Below are 19,122 nucleotides of genomic sequence, written 5' to 3' on the forward strand. Positions count from 1 at the left end.
GAGATGATGGAGTCTAGGTGAGTGTCATTATGCGCTGATGCGCATAACGATGGTGACAGGTGTGCGCCATAACAAGCAGCCTGGTGACCTAGAGGCCAGAGAGGGAGCACACGTAACAATGACCCCTGTTCATGTAAACATGGTAGACTATAATTCAGGATCTAAAAGGGCATCATTTTCATGATATATTGATTATATTTGTTCTATTAGTGAAGCTGTAGATAATATATGAATGTTCTTTTTTGTATTATTCAGGCATTGGACATTTGTGTTTATTTTCTTTCCAGATGTGCAATCAATGAGATGGGGTACTACATTCCCCATAATTCCTTTTGCACAGCTATCCACCAATTCATATATTTGCTATCCACTGACCAAGATGAAGAGCTCAGAGGGGATGTGTCACAGCAGGAGAGAAGTGTGAAGACGCGAAAAATTCAAAACCATGGTGCTAAGTACAAACCTTCGTCCCCTGAATAAAAGACAAGTAAAATGAAATCCACTTTATCGCTTGAGCATCTTGAGGATGTTGGATCCCATTGGTCTGAGAATCATGAGATGGAGTCAGTCGGCAGTAATGAGTCCTTTGAAAATGAGCCTGACCAGGATGTAGGTCTACATGTGGCGACAGGTTTGGTGGTAGAGATTTCTAATGTTTGCCCTGAGAATCCTACGAGAGATGAAAAAGTGGATCTATCCAACACATACAGTGCATTCGGAAAGTATTCAGATCCCTTCCCCTTTTCCACATTTTGTTACGTTACATCCTTATTCTAAAATTGATACAATTATGTTTTACCCCTGTCTGGGATTTATTTCGAATCCAAGACACACTTAACCAGCATGGCTACCACAGCATTCTGCAGTGATACGCCATCCCATCTGGTTTGCGCTTAGAGGGACTATCATTTGTTTTTCAACAGGACAATGACCCAAAACACATCTCCAGGCTGTGTAAGGGTTATTTGATCAAGAAGGAGAGTGATGGAGTGATGCATCAGATGACCTGACCTCCACAATCACCCGGCCTCAACCCAATTGAGATGGTTTGGGATGAGTTGGACCGCAGAGTGAAGGAAAAGCTGCCAACAAGTGCTCGGCATATATGGAAACTCCTTCAAGACTGTTGAAAAAGCATTCCTCATGATGCTGGTTGAGAGAATGCCAAAAGTGTGCAAAGCTGTCATCAAGTCAAAGGTTGGCTACTTTGAAGAATCTAAAATATACTTTGATTTGTTTAACACTTTTTTGTTACTACAAGATTCCATATGTGTTATAGTTTGGATGTCTTCACTATTATTCTACAATGTAGAAAATAGTAAACATAATGAGTAGGTGTGTCCAAACGTTTGACTGGTACTGTATGTCCCTCTTTGTGGCACTTGACCATATGACTGGCAGTTGTCCCGGTGCAACACAACTAGAGCCTGTAGGACTTGTTTTGTTGATAGCTATGTCAAGAAAACAGAGCAGTGCTTTATTATAGCCATGGTGATTAACTGAACTGCACGGATGGAGTGGACATCACAGAAGATAGGTGTGGTAGTTGCAGCAGCAGAGAAATATTTGCGTCTGAGAGATTTTAGTGCAGAAGATCTACAGGGAGTTTTGAGAGAAGGGGTTCCATCCTCCCAGGCTGATGGCCTGGTGTAGGATCGTTTAGGGCCAAAGTAGTGGGATGGGTGGTGGGTTTTGGGGATAGACATTTGCAGGGTTAGATGGTTGTGCAATTTATAATGTTCCCCTTTCCTTTTTTTGTGATAAATGTGCAATATGCACTCCGACCTCCGAAAGGCAGCAATACTCAACACATTTCTGGTCTGCCAGAAACTCAGACGAAGAAGAAGGTGTTTCGAGGAGGGCGGGATGTGTGCTCGGTATGTTGTTGTTTGATGGTTGCGATGAGCAGCGCAACGTGATGGAGACAACAGTGTGAATGCTTTCCGAACAAACACAGTGGGATATCCCGATGTTTCAGCAGCCTTGCTGGGAATGGTGCAACTTTTCACTACGCAAGCGAACGAGTACGTGACAATTATGTGAATATCCCCAAATTTAGCAACTGTAGATGGAAATTGGACCTGCAAGCGAGGTTCTGATTTTTCGTATCACACGCAAACTTATCTGAAAATCACTCGCGCTGTCTTTCTACTGTGGTTGAGTTTGAAATGGTGTGGCGTGGGACCTACCCAGACTATCCTCTGACTTTCCATGATTGAAGTGTTTGATATTTTCATACCAGTCGTAAGCCTTTGGTCATTGTTGTAATTCCGAGAGAAATTATGATATTGCTTTCGACTGCAGTTTGCAACAAACACGGATAAGGAGACCAGAAAAAAGTGTCGTATCAGCAGTGTCGACTTTCTTTGGTGAGCTGTCCAGAGGGCTGTCAAAACTGGAGGGTTTCTGTGATGGTATGCGGTTCGGGATGTTGCCCGTAATGCTGGGGGATGAAAACGGGTGTTGGCTCACAGGAAACGACAGAACACTCAGAAGTTTGCCCACGAGCTAACGTTAGCCTAGCTAACTAGATCTAGTTACTTGGCTGTATTTTCTTTTTGTTAGCTGGGTGATTTCAGGTAACATTACCTAACTAGCGTTAGCTAGTTAACGTTTGTTTATTTGGTCATGGTAGGTAGGTAGGTAGTTAGCTAGTTCAGTTAGCTAGCTAGGGCCAATACTTATTAGCTAAGTATATTTGATTAAACCTTTAGTTGCAAGCGTGCTAGTTGCTAGCTAGTGAAAAGTTTCAAGCATATGAGAAGCTGTCACTGGTAGCTAACTAACGTTACTTAGCTAGTTAGTTATGTAGCCTAGTAAGATGGATAGCCAAGTAGGTCTGGATGTCATGCTGGAAACGTTTGTGAGCTCGTCATTTAGCTACATACACTCACCATAGCCCGTAAACGAATAAAACCATAGCTAGCTGATAAAACATGAACTCTAAAATGGTAGCAAGCTAACCCTATACTAGCTCCTTTCAACATCATCTGCAAAACATTGAATGTGATCCTATAATCAGACTGATCCCAGATCTGTTTATATTGTTTTGCCAACAACTATTAATTTTCTGTCTGGCATGATAACATAGGAGTGGACTGTATACTCCACACACAGATCTGGGACCAGGCTATAATCAGACAACTATTTTTCCAGTAGATTAACACCACAGTTCTGTTGCTTTCATTTCAGCGGTGCTCCTGGCCCAGGACTGCTTCAACTGTGGAGGTGATCTCACTGAGTGACCATTGATGCAGCAACTCGGGGTGGCTGAGCCTATGCGAGAGTGCGAATACAGCCAGATCAGCACTCGCAGCTCAACCCCGATGGAAACTCCATACAAGAAGAGGACCCCCAAAAAGAGGAAGTGGCAAGCCTTCCCGGGGCGGAATAAATTTTACTGCAATGGGAGGATCATGATGGCCAGACAGACAGGGGTCTTCTACCTCACCCTCGTCCTCATTCTCATCACAAGTGGACTCTTCTTCACTTTTGAGTAAGTAGCTAAAGGTTTTCCCCTATGATTTTGCCATCCTTTGGCCCACATTGCCTATGAACAGGGCATTGGGGCTGTAGCTAACAAAGAGCCAGGGTTTTTTGCCCAACCTGTCACTGTTGATTAGCCAGTGGTAGCCTGTATGTGGATGAGACAGGCTCCCTCACTCACTCTTCCTCAAGGTGCTCTTTCACCTTGAGCTGTTACATTGAGCAGCATCTCATCTAGGAGTTGGCAGAGTTGTATAAAGCCTTGTAATTATGTTAGCTCAGCTTTAATGTTTAGTCTCAGACCTTTTTCTGGAAGTCTCTCAGCAATCAATATGGGGTAGATAATATAGAAGACTTGTCTTAACTCTCATGCATCATTCTTACTGACAGGGACAGCCCACTTGATGTCCTTTGTCTCCTGAGTTACTCATCATGGTGACACCTGTCTGGTTTCCTTTGAAAAGGTGTGGCTGTTCTAGTTTCTGTCATCACAGGGTCTGTGTTTGAATGAATCTATCATACGATACATGTCCATTCATGTAGACTGAATAAACCTGAGGAGGTCATCCTTCCAAATAAATTAATTTCAGTTTAGTTAAAATATTTGTTATAGACAACCTCTCTCTCTCGTTGTTACTGATCACACTTACCAGCTAAGAGATGCTAAACAACTGAGGTTTCTGATGTAGGCGTGCATCTTTCTGTCTCGACCATTTGCTTTTTTTTTCTCTCTCTCGCTCTTTCTTCATTACTTCCTCTCTTGTTCTAGATTTCCCCTGCCTAGACTGGTTTACCCTCTTCTTCTAAAACGTCTCCAGTTGTCAGACGAGCTCATGTTGTTTATTACTATATTTAATGTGGTGAAATGTGGAGCCTGTAAAACCTGAGCAGGAGGCTGTTATACCCACAGACACCACTTCTCCTCTCACACTGTCTGTCCCTGGTTTTATAACAGTGCCTGCTGCCTGGTTTATCTCAGCAGCACGACAACCTGTGTCCCTCTCATCCATTTTCAGGAGGTTGTAAATTGGCCCTCAGTGACTGCCAGGTCCCATGGAGTACAAAGGGGAGAGCATATATTTAGACACTGAGTGCTATTAGCATGAGGGATGTCTCCGCAGCGCTGTTCTGGACCAGTCAGTCAATCTTTTCCCTGCTTGTCCTGACTAATCACTCATTGTGGTCCAGGAGCCAGACAGTGCTTAGCACAAGAGGCTGCTGAGGGGAGGACGGCTCATAGTAATGGCTGGAATGGAGTGACTGGAATGGTATCAGACACATGGAAACCATGTTTGATGAGTTCAATACCATTCATGTATTCCGTTCCAGCCATTAATATGAGCCCGTCCACCACAACTAAGGTGCCACCCAACCTCCTGTGGTGCTTAGGAAGATAAGTCTGTTTCTAACTCCTACCTTGGATGGATGTTGTTGCTCAATCAGACCGGCAGCTTTTCTCACTGTGTTCCGTATGCATGATCAAGCCCTGGGTGTATTCTGTACAGCGCATTCGTAAAGTATTCAGACCCCTTGACCTTTTCCACATTTTGTTACGTTACAGCCTTATTCTAAAATGGATTAAATATATATATTTTTGTCCTCATCAATCCATACACAATGCCCCATAATGACAAAGCAAAAACAGGTTTTTAGGAATGTTTGCACATTTCACGTTTACATAAGTATTCAGACCCTTTACTCAGTACTTTGTTGAAGAACCTTTCAGCTATTACAGCCTAGAGTCTTCTTGGGTATGACGCATGGCACACCTGTATTTGGGGAGTTTCTCCCATTCTTCTCTGCAGATCATCTCAAGCTCTGTCAGGTTGGATGGGGAGCGTCGCTGCACAGCTATTTTCAGTTCTCTCCAGAGATGTTTGATTGGGTTTAAGTCCGGGCTCTGGCTGGGCCACTCAAAGAGATCCAGAGAATTGTCCCTAAGCCACTCCTGCGTTGTCTTGGCTGTGTTGTTTAGGGCCGTTGTCCTGTTGGAAGGTGAACCTTCGACCCAGTCTGAGGTCCTGTGTTCTCTGGAGCAGGTTTTCTTCAAGGTTCTCTCTGTTCTTTGCGCTGTTCATCTTTCCCTCAATCCTGACTAGTCTCTCAGTCCCTGCTGCTGAAAAACATCCCCACAGCATGATGCTGCCACCATCATGCTTCACCGTAGGGATGGTGCCAGGTTTCCTACAGATGTGACGCTTGGCATTCAGGCCAAGGCGTTCAATCATGGTTTCATCAGACCAGAGAATATTGTTTCTCATGGTTTTAGAGTCTTTCTTTCAGCTGCCTTTTGGCAAACTCCAAGCGGGCTGTCATATGCCTTTTACTGTGGAGTGGCTTCCGTCTAGCCACTCTACCATGAAGGCCTGATTGGTGGAGTGCAACCAGAGATGGTTGTCCTTCTGGAAGTTTCTCCCATCTCCACAGAGGAACTCTGGAACTCTGTCAGAGTGACCATCAGGTTCTTGGTCACCTCCCTGACCAAGGCCTTTCTCCCCTGATAGCTCAGTTTGGCCGGGCGGCCAGCTCTAGGAAGAGTMTTGGTGGTTCCAAACTTCTTCCATTTAAGAATGATGGAGGCCACTGTTCTTGGACCTTCAATGCTGCAGACATGTTCTGGTACCCTTCCCCAGATCTGTGCCTCGACACAATCCTGTCTTGGAGCTCTATGGACAATTCCTTCAACCTCATGGCTTGGTTTTTGCTCTGATATGCACTGTCAACTGTGGGACCTTATATAGACAGGTGTGTGTCTTTCCAAATCATGTCCAATCAATTCATTTTACCACAGGTGGACTTCAATCAAGTTGTAGAAACATCTCAAGGATGATCAATGGAAACAGGATGCACCTGAGCTCAATTTTGAGTCTCATAGCGAAGGGTCTGAATACTTATGTAATTAAGGTATCTCTTATTTTTTATCAATTTGCAAAAATGTCCAAACCTGTTTTTGCTTTGTCGTCATTATGGGGTATTGTGTGTAGATTGAGGAAAAACATTTATTTAATTAATTGTAGAATAAGGCTGTAATGTAACAATGTGTAAAAAGTGATGGGGTCTGAATACTTTCTGAATGCACTATGTCATATCAATGTTTTTTGTTGTTGCTACATGTAGCCAACTTGTCATGGTCTTCTAAACAACTTTTCTGTGTGTTGTAATTTCTGCAATCCTGACCTGCTGCCAGTTCCATTGCATTAGAAGCCCTCTGCATTATGTGAGAGACATTGACCTCTTGTCTTCCACCAACCTTTCAGTGAGGCTTGGCAATGTAAACTCACCTCAATGCTGTCACTGTCAGAGCTGCTGTCATAACCCAAGAAAAATCCTGGTTGAGAGCTTTCATCACAGAAAAAAAAACAGTGCAACCAACCCGATAGCCTACGAGTTATATTCTGGTCAGTGGAGAACTGTGTGGATATACAGTACCGGTCAAAAGTTTGGACACACCTACTCATTAAAGGGTATTTCTTTATTTTTACTATTTTCTACATTGCAGAATAATAGTGAGGACATAACAACTTTGAAATCACACATGGAATCATGTAGTAACCAAAAAAGTGTTGAACAAATCAAAGTATATTTTAGATTCTTCAAAGTAGCCAACCTTTTTGCATTGATGACAGCTTTGCACACTCTTGGCATTCTCTCAACCTTCTTCACCTGGAATGCTTTTCCAATAGTATTGAAGGAGTTCCCATATATACTGAGTACTTGTTGGCAGTTGTTCCTTCACTCTGCGGTCCAACTCATCCCAAACCATCTCAATTGGGTTGAGGTCGGGTGATTGTGGAGGCCAGGTCATCTGATGCAGCACTCCATCACTCTCCTTGGTCAAATAGCCCTTACACAGCCTGGAGGTGTGTTGGGTCATTGTCCTGTTGAAAAACAAATGATAGTCTCACTAAGCCCAATCCAGATGGGATGGCGTATCGCTGTGTTAGCCATGCTGGTTAAGTATGCCTTGAATTCTAAATAAATCGCTGACATTGTCACCAGCAAAGCACTCCCACACCACCTCTGCCATGCTTCACGGTGGGAACCACACATGCAGGGATCATCTGTTCACCTACTTTTCTTCTCACAAAGACGCAACAGTTGGAACCAAAAATCTCATTAGACCAAAGGACAGATTTCCAGCGGTCTAATGTCTGTTGCTTGTGTTTCTTGGCCCTAGCAAATCTCCTTCTTATTGGTGTCATTTTAGTTGTGGTTTCTTTGCAGTAATTCGACCATGAAGGCCTGATTCATGCAGTCTCCTCTGAACAGTTGATGTTGAGATCTCTGTGGAGGCAAAATAAATGCACACCTGTTTAGGCGAGGTGCTGGCTAGCGGAGTAGAACACTTAATAAAGAGAAGGCCACACCTGTTTGGGATGTGCTGGCTAGCGGAGTAGAACACTTAATAAAGAGAAGGCCACACCTGTTTAGGCGAGGTGCTGGCTAGCGGAGTAGAACACTTAATAAAGAGAAGGCCACACACTGCAGGAGCTCCGATGCAATCATTTAATATCCAACGTTTTGACAGACACGCTGTCTTCATCAGGGTATAATGACAAACACTGCGGGTAACTAGTTTATATAGTGTCAAAGGACACAAACAGGTGTCTGTATTCATGGCCGGATGTGGCCTGACATCATTGGTTAACTCTTCCTTTTTTACTTGAACTCTGTGAAGCATTTATTTGGGCTGCAATTTCTGAAGCTGGTAATTCTAATGAACTTATCCTCCGCAGCAGAGGTAACTCTGGGTCTTCCTTTCCTGTGGCAGCCCTCATGAGAGCCAGTTTCATCGTAGCGCTTGATGGTTTTTGTGACTGCACTTGAAGAAACTTTCAAAATTCTTGAAATGTTTCTGGATTGACTGACATTCATGTCTTAAAGTAATGATGGACTGTCGTTTTCTCTTTGCTTATTTGAGCTGTTCTTCCCATAATATGGACTTGGTCTTTTACCAAATAGGGCTTTATTCTGTATATCACCCCTGCCTTGTCACAACACAACTGATTGGCACAAACGCATTAAAAAGGAAATACATTTCACAAATGAACTTTTAACAAGGCACACCAGTTAATTTAAATTCATTCCAGGTGACTACCTAATGAAGCTGGTTGAGAGAATGCCAAGAGTGTGCAAAGCTGTCATCAAGGCAGAGGGTGGCTACTTTGAAGAATCTCAAATATAATATATTTTGATTTGTTTTAACACTTTTATTTGGTTACTACATGATTCCATATGTGTTATTACATAGTGTTGATGTCTTCACTATTATTCTACAATGTAGAAAATAGTAAAAAGGAAAAACCTTGAATGAGTAGGTGTGTCCAAACTTTTGACTGGTGTGTGTATACTGAAAAAAAATGTAAACGCAACAATTTTAAAGATTTTACTGATTTACGGTTCTTATATGGAAATCGGTCAATTTAAATAAATTCATTAGGCCATAATCTATGGATTTCACATGACTGGGAATACAGATATGCATCTGTTGGTTACAGATGCATACATTTTATTTTATTTTAATGGGACTCAGGATCTTGTCGCAGTATCTCTGTATATTGAAATTGCTATCGATTTAAAATGTAATTGTTGTCTGAGCTTACGCCTGCCAATACATAACCCCACCGCCACCATGGGGCACTTTGTTCACAATATTGACATAAGCAAACCGATCGCACACACCACGCCATACATGTGGTCTGCGGTTGGGAGGATGGTTGGACGTTCTGCTAAATTCTTTAAAACAATGGATGCGGATTATGGTAGAGAAACTAACATTTCATTCTCTGGCAACAGCTCTGGTGGACATTCCTGAAGTCACCATGCCAYTTGCACGCTCCTTCAACTTGAGACATCTGTGGCATTATGTTGTGTGACACAACTACACATTTTAGTGGCTTTTATTGGCCCCAGCACAAAGTGCACCTGTGTAATGATCACGCTGTTTCAACATCTCCTTGATATGTCATACCTGTGAGGTGGATGGATTATCTTCGCAAAGGAAAAGTGCTCACCAAGAGGGATGTAAACAAATTTGTGCGCATAATTTGAGAGGAATAATATTTTTGTGCGTATGGAACATTTCTGGGATCTTTAATTTCAGCTCATGAAACATGGGACCAACACTTTACATGTTGCGTTCATATTTTTGTTCAGTATACTGTAGATACAAGCGGCAGAGCCTGGTCCCCACACAAGGACCACCATCCACACACCTGGAGGATACCAGCTGCTTCCTGGTGATAGACACCCCTCAATGCTTCATTTCCTGCCTGCCTGTGTACCCAGTGGAACCACATCCCCCTCTCTGTGTCGCCTGCTGCCTCTGTTTGTTATGACTGCAGGTTTCAGTTCACAGGAACTCTGGAGGATAACAGAGCTCCTATACAGAGAGCGCCGTACTGTTGTCTCCAGGCCATCGGAGTCCTCCTGACTGTCCTCTGTTCAGCTGAGAGGAACCAGCTATCTATCAGACAGCGTGCTAGTCAGTCCAGTCCTCTGCTGTCCTCTAAAGCTAGATTTGCAGTGCATTTCCTACCTTTCACCCTCTGCCAGTCCCAGCTGAGCCCAAGGCATTATGGTAAACGTCTAGCCTAATCCCTATTGATGCCTGCCTGGCTGTCAACGTCTCCTTCATAAACACTGTATCAAGATGGTGTGTTGTCCCTAACAGGACTTCTTTAATGATCAGCGCTGGACAGAAGTGTAATAACCAGGAATTCCTCTTCTTGCCCAACAGCAGGGACTTGACTGTCAGTCATTGGCCTTGAACTCTGATGAGAGGTCCTGGTGAGATCAGCCATTGTTCCTCTGCTTTCTCCAGACTTCCTTTCAGTTGGTCTCATGTGGAGAGCCGGGGAGAGAAAGCAGAGATGTACTTATGAAGCAGTAAAGCCTGAGAGGGAGACAGATACAGGGCAGCAGGAAAAGCAGATATCTTCCTCATCCCTCTTTATTGTCCCATCTCAGAGAGATGCTCAGCTATGTATATATGGTGAGCTCTCTTAGTGAATGCCAGACTGAGCTGTTTATTATTCTGTTGTGTTACTCTCTCCCAGACGCCCATGTGTCCTGTTGTTGCAACTTGTACATGTCAACCTTTTCCCCTTGTTTTATCCAGATAAAGGTTTTCAGTAGTACTTTTGAGCAACTATAGTTCATGTTCTTTAAAGTACTATAGGCCTAGTTCCACAGCATTTTCTGTTGTGCAAGGAGATGGTCTGAACTCAGGTCTTTGTCTATGATATTTGTGTATTCTACACTGAATATAGGCTTAGTTATTAAAGGGCAGCAAGGCCGTAGCACTGCACAAATGAGTTGGAGCTGTGTGCCTGTGTTGATGGTTGGTGGCTCGAAGCTGGGTTTGTTAAGCCGTCTTTTGAACTAAGAAATGTGGACAAAAGAAAAAGGTGCTGCAAGTTTCGATGCAGATTGTGTCAGGAGGTGTAGCAAATCAGCAGAGACGGCAGGCGATATTCAGTGACTGGAGAACACGAGGAACATTGCTCTCTGTCTGCGTAGTTTATGCTGCTCAGACAGGTATGGTTGCTATTAGAAAGGATGCTTTGTTTCTCTCTGTGGATCGTGCAAGACACGGTGATGCAGTTCCCCCTTTGTTTGTTTTCCACATTGTTCTCCAGAATAAAATCGACATCTTGGTCTAACATATGATCTACCACATTTGGCGTGCAAGTCTCTGTATGTAGGGATGAATGTTTAATTTAATGGGGATTTTTGAACGTTGACTCATTTAGGGTGAGTGGGTGGTAGTGGAGCGAGTAGTGCTTTTTGAGGTCTGTTCAATTTATWAAAAAAAAAATTGTTTTCAATTATTTTGGTTGAATGCTGTAACAACACAGAATAAAATAATTAATAAAAGTCCCATGATTGTAGTGACTGCTAGGTCTGGGGGTTATGGCCAAAATATCATATCACAGTATTAATAAAGATTTCTGACGGTATTTTATGTTTTTCAATAATAACAGTTCTAAATTTACTTTGAGTAGTCGTAACCCTAGGGTGGCAACACATACACTGATCAAAAATATAAACGCAACATGTAAAGTGTTGGTCCCATATTTCATGAGCTGAAATAAAAATTCTAAAATGTTCCATAAGCACCAAAAACGTATTTCTCTAAAATTGTATGCACAAATTTCTTTACATCCCTGTCCAACCGGCCTCACAACCGCAGACCACGTGTAAACACGCCAACCCAGGACCTCCATCTGGCTTCTTCACCTGTGGGATCGTCTTGAGGATTATTTCTGTCTGTACTAAAACCTTTTTGTGGGAAAAACACATTCTGGTTGGGTGGGCCTGACTGCCAAGTGGGTGGGCCTATGCCCATCCATGGCTGCACCCCTGCACGGTCATGTGAAATCCATAGATTTAGGGCCTTATGAATTTATTTCAATTGACTGCTTTCCTTATGTACTGTAACTCAGTAAAATCTTTGAAATTGTTTCATATTTTGTCTATTTTTGTTCAGTATACATTCTAAGTGATTTAAAAGGGTCTTTATATATTGACTGTTTTATACTGTTCAACTAAACTTGAAGCAAAAATAATTTTCAGGATTAATAATTTCTGTATTTCGTGCACTCATTTGAGATAATTTCCACGGTGCCATATTTAACCAAATGCGATTTTAGTAAAACACTTGGGTCAACTGTTGGAGTCAAGGAAATATAATTATTATTCTAATTGTATAGTTAGAATATAATAGTGTGCACTTTGAATACAGTGTTTGACAACGAATGAAAATGCCAGGGAGGAGTTATTGTGAATGGGTAAGAACTAAAGTGTTGATAAGCGTGTTTCATAGGGGAAACACTTATCAACACTTTTCTTAGCTACTACATGTAGCTAACATATTCATGCTTTGCATATTCCTCTTTGATTTAGACAATACTGTTGCACAAACAACATGCTGATTTAGGTCTACACAATCACTGGTATTAGGCTCTATAGCTAGTTATGTTTGCTCTGACTCAGTAACTGTATTAGCTAACTAGTGATTAGCATTAGTTGCTAACATGATTTAGCCCCAACTTGCTAAGAAAAGACTATCAGTTTTCAGATGTAAGAAACACAAACTAATAGTGTAATTATAGAACACTAGTGGATTTATATTAAGAAGCAAAGTGAAAACCGCATCATCAACATTGTTTCATCAACATTGTTTCATGTGCTGCATTGACCATGCAGACTAAACGCAAGTGTCTCGTGGTTGAGTAAGTACAAATGAAGAGGGAGAGAGAGACCCCTGTTTCTAGAGGGTAAAGTAAAAACCGAAACCGGGCCATGCATCAACACCGGTGTATATAGTAAAATAAAGTATTTTATTTTACCATTTATTTAACTAGGCAAGTCAAATAAGAATTTGTTCTTAACTTCAATGACAGCCTAGGAACATTGGGTTAACTGCCTTGTTCAGGGGCAGAACGACAGATTTTTACCTTGTCGGCTCGGGGATTCGATCTTGCAACCTTTCGGTTACTAGTCCAACGCTCTAACCACTAGGCTACCTGCCGCCGTATACTGGCCAGCCCTAGTATTTGCCCATTACTGCTTATCACTTATTGACAATAAAAATGATACTGAACTAAAATATAAACGCAACATGTAAAGTGTTGTTCCCATGTTTCATGAGCTGAAATAAAAGATCCCAGAAATGTTCCATACGCACAAAAAGCTTATTTCTCTCAAATTTTGTGCACAAATTTGTTTACATCCCTGTTGTTGAGCATTTATCCTTTGCCAAGATAATCCATCCACCTGACAGATGTGGCCTATCAAGAAGCTGATTAAGCAGCATAATTATTACACAGGTGCACCTTGTACTGGGGGCAAAAGACCACTCAAAATGTGCAGTTTTGTCATACAGCATAATGCCACAGATGTTTTGAGGGAGCGTGTAATTGGCATACTGACTGCAGGAATGTCCACCACAGCTGTTGCTAGAGAATATAATGTTCATTTTTCTCACGTAAGCCACCTCCAACGTCATTTTAGAGATTTTGGCTGTACGTCCATCCGGTTTCACAACCACAGACCACGTGTAACCATACCAGCCCAGGACCTCCACATCCGGCTTCTTCAGCTGTGGGATCGTCTTGATTTCCTTCTATGAACTGTAACTCAGTAAAATCATTATAATTGTTGCGTTTTTATATTTTTGTTCAGTATAAATGTAGGGGAAATGTTTAACCAGGTGTGTTATGGTGAGGGTGTGCAGCGTGGCTTTTATGTGGGTGTTGGAAAGCAGGATCTCGTTGTCCACTCACACACCCCTAAGCTCTCCTTTCCATAGTCTAATCCATCTCTGCATCCTGGCTCCTAACGGCTGCAGCTCTCTACTGGCCTGGCTGTGTCTGAGGAGTGAATATACATGGAGGGGAGGGGGGAACATTCGCAGAGTGTGTGCCTCAGTGCCTGCCTCGTTGACTGGCCTTCATAAACCTCTTTTTAAAGCATGTGATTAGCATTGACTAAAAGCTCAGCAGTTTTCAAATAGTGAGTAAGCTTTGCTGTTAAGTAGGGGAGGCAACGAGAAAGAGATTTTGCCATCCGCACTAAGTTCTTTGAGTCTCCTGATAGAGGAGAGTGGAACAGAAACATTGCCTTGAGGAAAGGAGAGTTAAGGACAACTAAATTCTCTTCATCATAGCTCCCTCTTGATGAGACTTTTTCAATGTCAGGCAGTGCCACTACAAATGTGGTTTTAAGTTGCCATCCACAAATAAGGGCCTTATCTGCTTGTACCACTTTTACCACTTCCATTACAGTCTGAGCTCAGAGCTGTACATAACATGTAGGTCTAGATCATTTTTTCAGTCCCCATCATTGCAGGGCATTAGAAACCAACGCAAATAACGTCTACATGATCACACCACCAGTGGAGCTGCTGATCAAAACGCTACTCTCCACATCCACATTAATGCCAGGGCATGCTCATTTGTTTTCTCATCATGCTGAAGTGCTCTGTCATTATGGATATGATCCCGTAGAGCAGCTGTTGCAGCTATGTAACCCTGTGGTGAGTCATCATACTCTCTCATTTGCATGTCCTGCCTGGGACTGAGCAGGTAGCAGTCATGTAGCTATGACGGGTTGGCATGTTAACTCAGTGGGCTATGGAATAGGATTCGACTTTCATTTGATATAGCCTTTCAATTGTTGAGTGACAATGTTTTCTGCATTTCTGTGATATAGCTCTTGTTCAAAGCTAAAACTGTGAACAGAGACTGTTTRCAGATAGGTATAGTCAAATTGAACACCCCAGGCAAAGCATTAGTAGCAAATTAGTGTAACTGCCTCCTTCAAAGAATACAGCAGGTCAGAATTCCCCCAGGAAAGAATGTTGGAAATTGTATTTTTTTAAMTGACAGTATTACATAGGATACATCCTCTTTGTGTATCTGTATTAGTTCAGTGCTCAGGGAGAAGGTCATATGGTTTGGGGGACTATGCAAAGGCAGAACTCCTGTAACCGTTAAGTCAGTCATCGGGGGCAGCTTAATGATGATGAATTGTGGAAAAAGTTCGGCTGAACCTCTGAAGGCAGCAGCTTGGAGCAGAACAGCCACACCTGCATTTCACACACGCTTTCCTGAGTATAAAGCACACGCTTTTCTGAGACTAAGACCTTGTTGAAAGCCTTTCTGAAGAAGGGGGTTTGTTCTAGGCCTACATGGAGTCAGCAAGAAACCACACCTGCCATTTTGAACAACATACACAATAACCTGCCTTTCACTACATCCCCCAACCACAGAAGAGTTCAAATTGCTTTTCATTACTGTACATTTCATAAGCTGAACTTTATTGACACACTTACCTGCATTGCATAACTGGTCATTGAACCAGGATGAAAGGAGGTAGAATACTAACATAAAATATGTTAAAGATCGTCCAGTCACATCTGTGTGTTTACCAAACATTTCCCTTTTTTGGACATGACCTCGCTTCTCGCAGGTCACTCCTTGTCACGCACTTTACTTTCCTGTTTCCGTCTCTTTCCTGCGGATGGCGAGAGGCTAACTCTGTCAGCTAGACTTAGTCCAACCAGGCAGAAATCAAGTTGTGTTCCTTCTCATCCCAACTCCCCCAGGCTGTCACTGACCCTCTGGTCCCCAATATGTGTCACACAGCCTTCTCATTCTACCCATGTCCATTCACTTGGGTGGGGGTAATTGAGTGCATTGCATATGTTGGCGGTTTATACTAACACATTTGGAAGGATTTTCACACACACACACACACACACACACTTCTGCTCTGCAAAGCTTTGATTGTTGCTCTGCTGGTAGCACATCATGCTACCAGAGGACATGACGACTAATTCATAACAGCTTTCACTGTGCTTGACAGACAAATAATTTCTTCCAGGGTAGGTTCATGCCCTGCCCTTGTGTAGATGCAAGTAAGTGCAATGAGAATGCAATTAAACATAATGCTGACAAAGCTCTGAATCCATAGGCTATAGATTCAAAAGTAATGAATACTCTTTGCTAAAGGCCACTAAAGCTGCTGTTTTAATGGTCTACGCGCAGAGAAATTAATGGACCTTTCAGCAATGTTTTTTATCAACTTGCTTAATGGCTAACTAGCCTGCTTAATCATTTTCATTCTGTCCTGCAAATGCAGCATTAGATAAAGCACTTATCTTTCACATAGCAGCTTCTTCTCTTGCACAACATCGTCAACTTCTCATGCAAGCAGCTTTACATAGCTTCCCACTTATGCACATTTTGTCCCCCCCAGGCTGTTTGTAGTAGATCAGAGGGTATTGATCGTCTCTAAAGCCTTTTACAGCCTAGTACTCTAGTTCTGGGGGTTCTAATGACTTGAAACATAGGCACTAGGCAACTGTGAAAGAGCATTGCCACATCTCACAACAAGCTGCTGGGAAGATTTTATTATCATCTATTTAGCAAGAGAGACCTGGCCAAAATAGTAGCACAAACAATTTCAAACATTTACAACATAAAACACAAAGCACTCCAGTTTTAAAACCTCAGTTTACACACATTGAACAGGCATATTAGTTTATGGAGAAGTGGTTCAACACCTGTATGTATTGTCCCATCAAGTGAAATGGGTTGTTTTACAGGGTCCGCCATAGTGCGGCTTTGTAAAATCGAACAAAAATAATTTGAGACGATTTCCTGTACTTTAAGTCCTTTTTGTAGCTCGTTCCAAGTAGAAGGGGACAGAGTACTGGGAAAAAATGTTTTTACCAAGCTCGGGCCTTACGCCGTATGTCCACCAGATGCGCATGAGCTTTGCCGAATGTTGTTTTTGCCAGCATTTTCCATACTTGACACACATGTGCTTCGCAAGCCTGCAGAATGGTTTACAGCATGGAGAAGGTAATTTTGCTACCGGCGCCTCCATGCTAAAAATGCTGCAGGGAGACACATTGCCAATACGATTGGATTACCTGGTCAGTTGAATGGGAAATAATTAGCTGGAAAGTGGGAGCTAGGTGCTGTTCATTTTTTTGGATAAGCTATACAGGAAAGTGGTTAGCTTTGTCGTTAGCTTGACTGTTTATGAACTTCTGCTTGTACCACCGCACGGTAAAGCAACGCATGAGTTGAAAATATTGAATGCATGCAGTACACAGAACGCACCAAAGTCTAGTGCGGCATCCCCAACGCAGCGTTGCAGACTGCTCCATTGACAATGAATGACTTCCGCCGGACCGCGAAGAGTTTGACGCGTCTGGTGGACATGCAGTCCTGTGAGCGTAGGCGATAATTGTCAGTAGCCTGCTGGACAATCTAGGTACTCTGGTAAAATGGGAGCCTTCCATTAAGATCTGTGAGAAGTGGTAAATAATGTATAGGGGACGTGATGTCCGTAGCCTGTGTCTGGTTATTGTTGCGATTAATCTTCTCTGCTGGAGCCAAAATGAGTGGGAAGACCTTCAGGCACCGCAGAGATAAAAAAATATTGTGCGAGATGCCCCCGGTGATGATGAACTTACTCTCCTGAGTCTTGCTTTTGAACCCGGATCAACAGGACATGGATCTGACACTTCTGACTCACGTTCAGAGTATTTCCAAGAGACTGCTCAAACAGAATCCTGATTGACTGTTAATTTGCTTCCTCTTCCTGTTTCAGAACGGTATTGCTTCCTACTGAAAACAGCACAGATTAATTTTAAATGTAGTGTAGGTTGTAGGAGGGGAAATGGGCTTGGCTCAGATTCAAGCATCTATAGTGTTTTGTTGGCCTTTGACCTCTTAGCTCAAAACGTGAAGCTCAAATCACTGTGTTCAATATGTTAGTTTTAGTAATGAGAAAGTTCATTCATTTTTTGTCCTTTGATTCATTACCCAACTATTTGTTTAAATTGCAGAGGGGTGGTGTGTTCCTATAGTCTCATCTGTGTTTATGTGGTGATGACAGTGAGTTAACTGGAATATTGAGTGGCGATTTAGTGTTAGGCATACCATTAGCCTAGACAAGGAGTGTTGAACTGTCTATCTAGGCCATAGGCTGATCTGAAGCAGTGTTGGTGTTTTTGACTGATGGGCTGATGTCACTTCTGTAGAACTTCAGTGCTTCAACATGATGGCACCACATGTGGAGGTTCCTCTAGTGAAATGCAGGAAACAGTCTGATTGTGGTAAACATACAATGGAGTCAAGATGTCACACATGGAATGTAAAATGCATGTTTATGTCTGAGAGACGCAATTGAAACTTAAAAAAAAATTGAAAGTGATGGCAAGCTCCGAACAAACTCCCCATATGGTACGCAGCACTGCATAATCCTAACCCACAACATCCTCCATGGATTTGTACAGTCTGCTTTAATTCTGGATAGCCTTTTTTGATTGTCATCCTCATGCATTGAAAAGAGAGAGGCCTCCATAACAATTAGGCCAAACCTCCAGATTGAGCATTGGTTCGCCTCACCAGCTACCAGCCCTCGCAGTGGGCTCTGAGGGAAGAGAGCGGTGCGATCAGAGAAAGAGCTGGAGAACGTGCAAGCTGAGAGGGCTCTGTGGGTGTAATTTTTCTGGTGGTACGCTGTTCATTTGAGACTAATCGTTTCGGGAATGGAATATTTCCCTACTGATAAAGTAGGTCAGTGCTATAATACCCAATGGATAAACTCAGAGGGGGGGGAGATGGCAGTTTGACCCTTAAGCCGAGAGAGGTGGAAAACCAGTTATAAAACAAGGAAAAAGAGCTGCTGTGGCAGGGCAGGGGAAATTGACGAGACATAGCTGAGGCTTGGTGCACCATGCTTGGAGGGAGATGTGGTACATCGTACCCCGGAATCTGACTCCAGGTAACAACCTGTCCAAAGAGTGTCAGAAGACACCGGGTCTGACCCCGCTGCAGTTTGCCATCAGATCTCCTGAAACCCGATTTTAATGATGCCTGAAATCACTGTTTTATTTGCTTTTGTGAGGTCTCTTAAGAACTTGGAAGGGTGGGCAAAGGATTTAGTGACACTGCCTTGAGCTACTCTGGGCAATGAGATTGCAGGTCTAGACTGAACTCTTTGTGTTATTTTGGGTGACGGGGTGGCCTAGCTATGCTGTAACTGCAGTCCCGGATAGGGCTGTTGCAGTGACTGTATTATCGCCACAGTCATGACTGCAGCAAAATTCCA

General features: G+C 42.8%; 2 protein-coding genes across 2 annotated transcripts in view; one reads left to right on the top strand and one right to left on the bottom strand.

Moving 5' to 3' along the window:
• LOC111968845 (kelch repeat and BTB domain-containing protein 11) overlaps positions 1-19,122 on the bottom strand; it is a 340,328-nt gene that overhangs the window by 214,143 nt on the left and 107,063 nt on the right. The window lies entirely within an intron of this gene.
• Positions 2,036-19,122, top strand: part of LOC111968841 (palmitoyltransferase ZDHHC14) — a 97,600-nt gene continuing 80,513 nt past the window's right edge. The window contains exons 1-2 of the mRNA XM_023994744.2: positions 2,036-2,369; positions 3,193-3,496. Coding sequence (XP_023850512.1) covers positions 3,252-3,496 — 245 coding nt within the window. The 5' untranslated portion in view covers positions 2,036-2,369; positions 3,193-3,251. The remainder of the gene's footprint in view (positions 2,370-3,192; positions 3,497-19,122) is intronic.

Source organism: Salvelinus sp. IW2-2015, linkage group LG9 (assembly GCF_002910315.2).
Source record: "Salvelinus sp. IW2-2015 linkage group LG9, ASM291031v2, whole genome shotgun sequence".
Lineage (NCBI taxonomy): Eukaryota > Metazoa > Chordata > Actinopteri > Salmoniformes > Salmonidae > Salvelinus > Salvelinus sp. IW2-2015.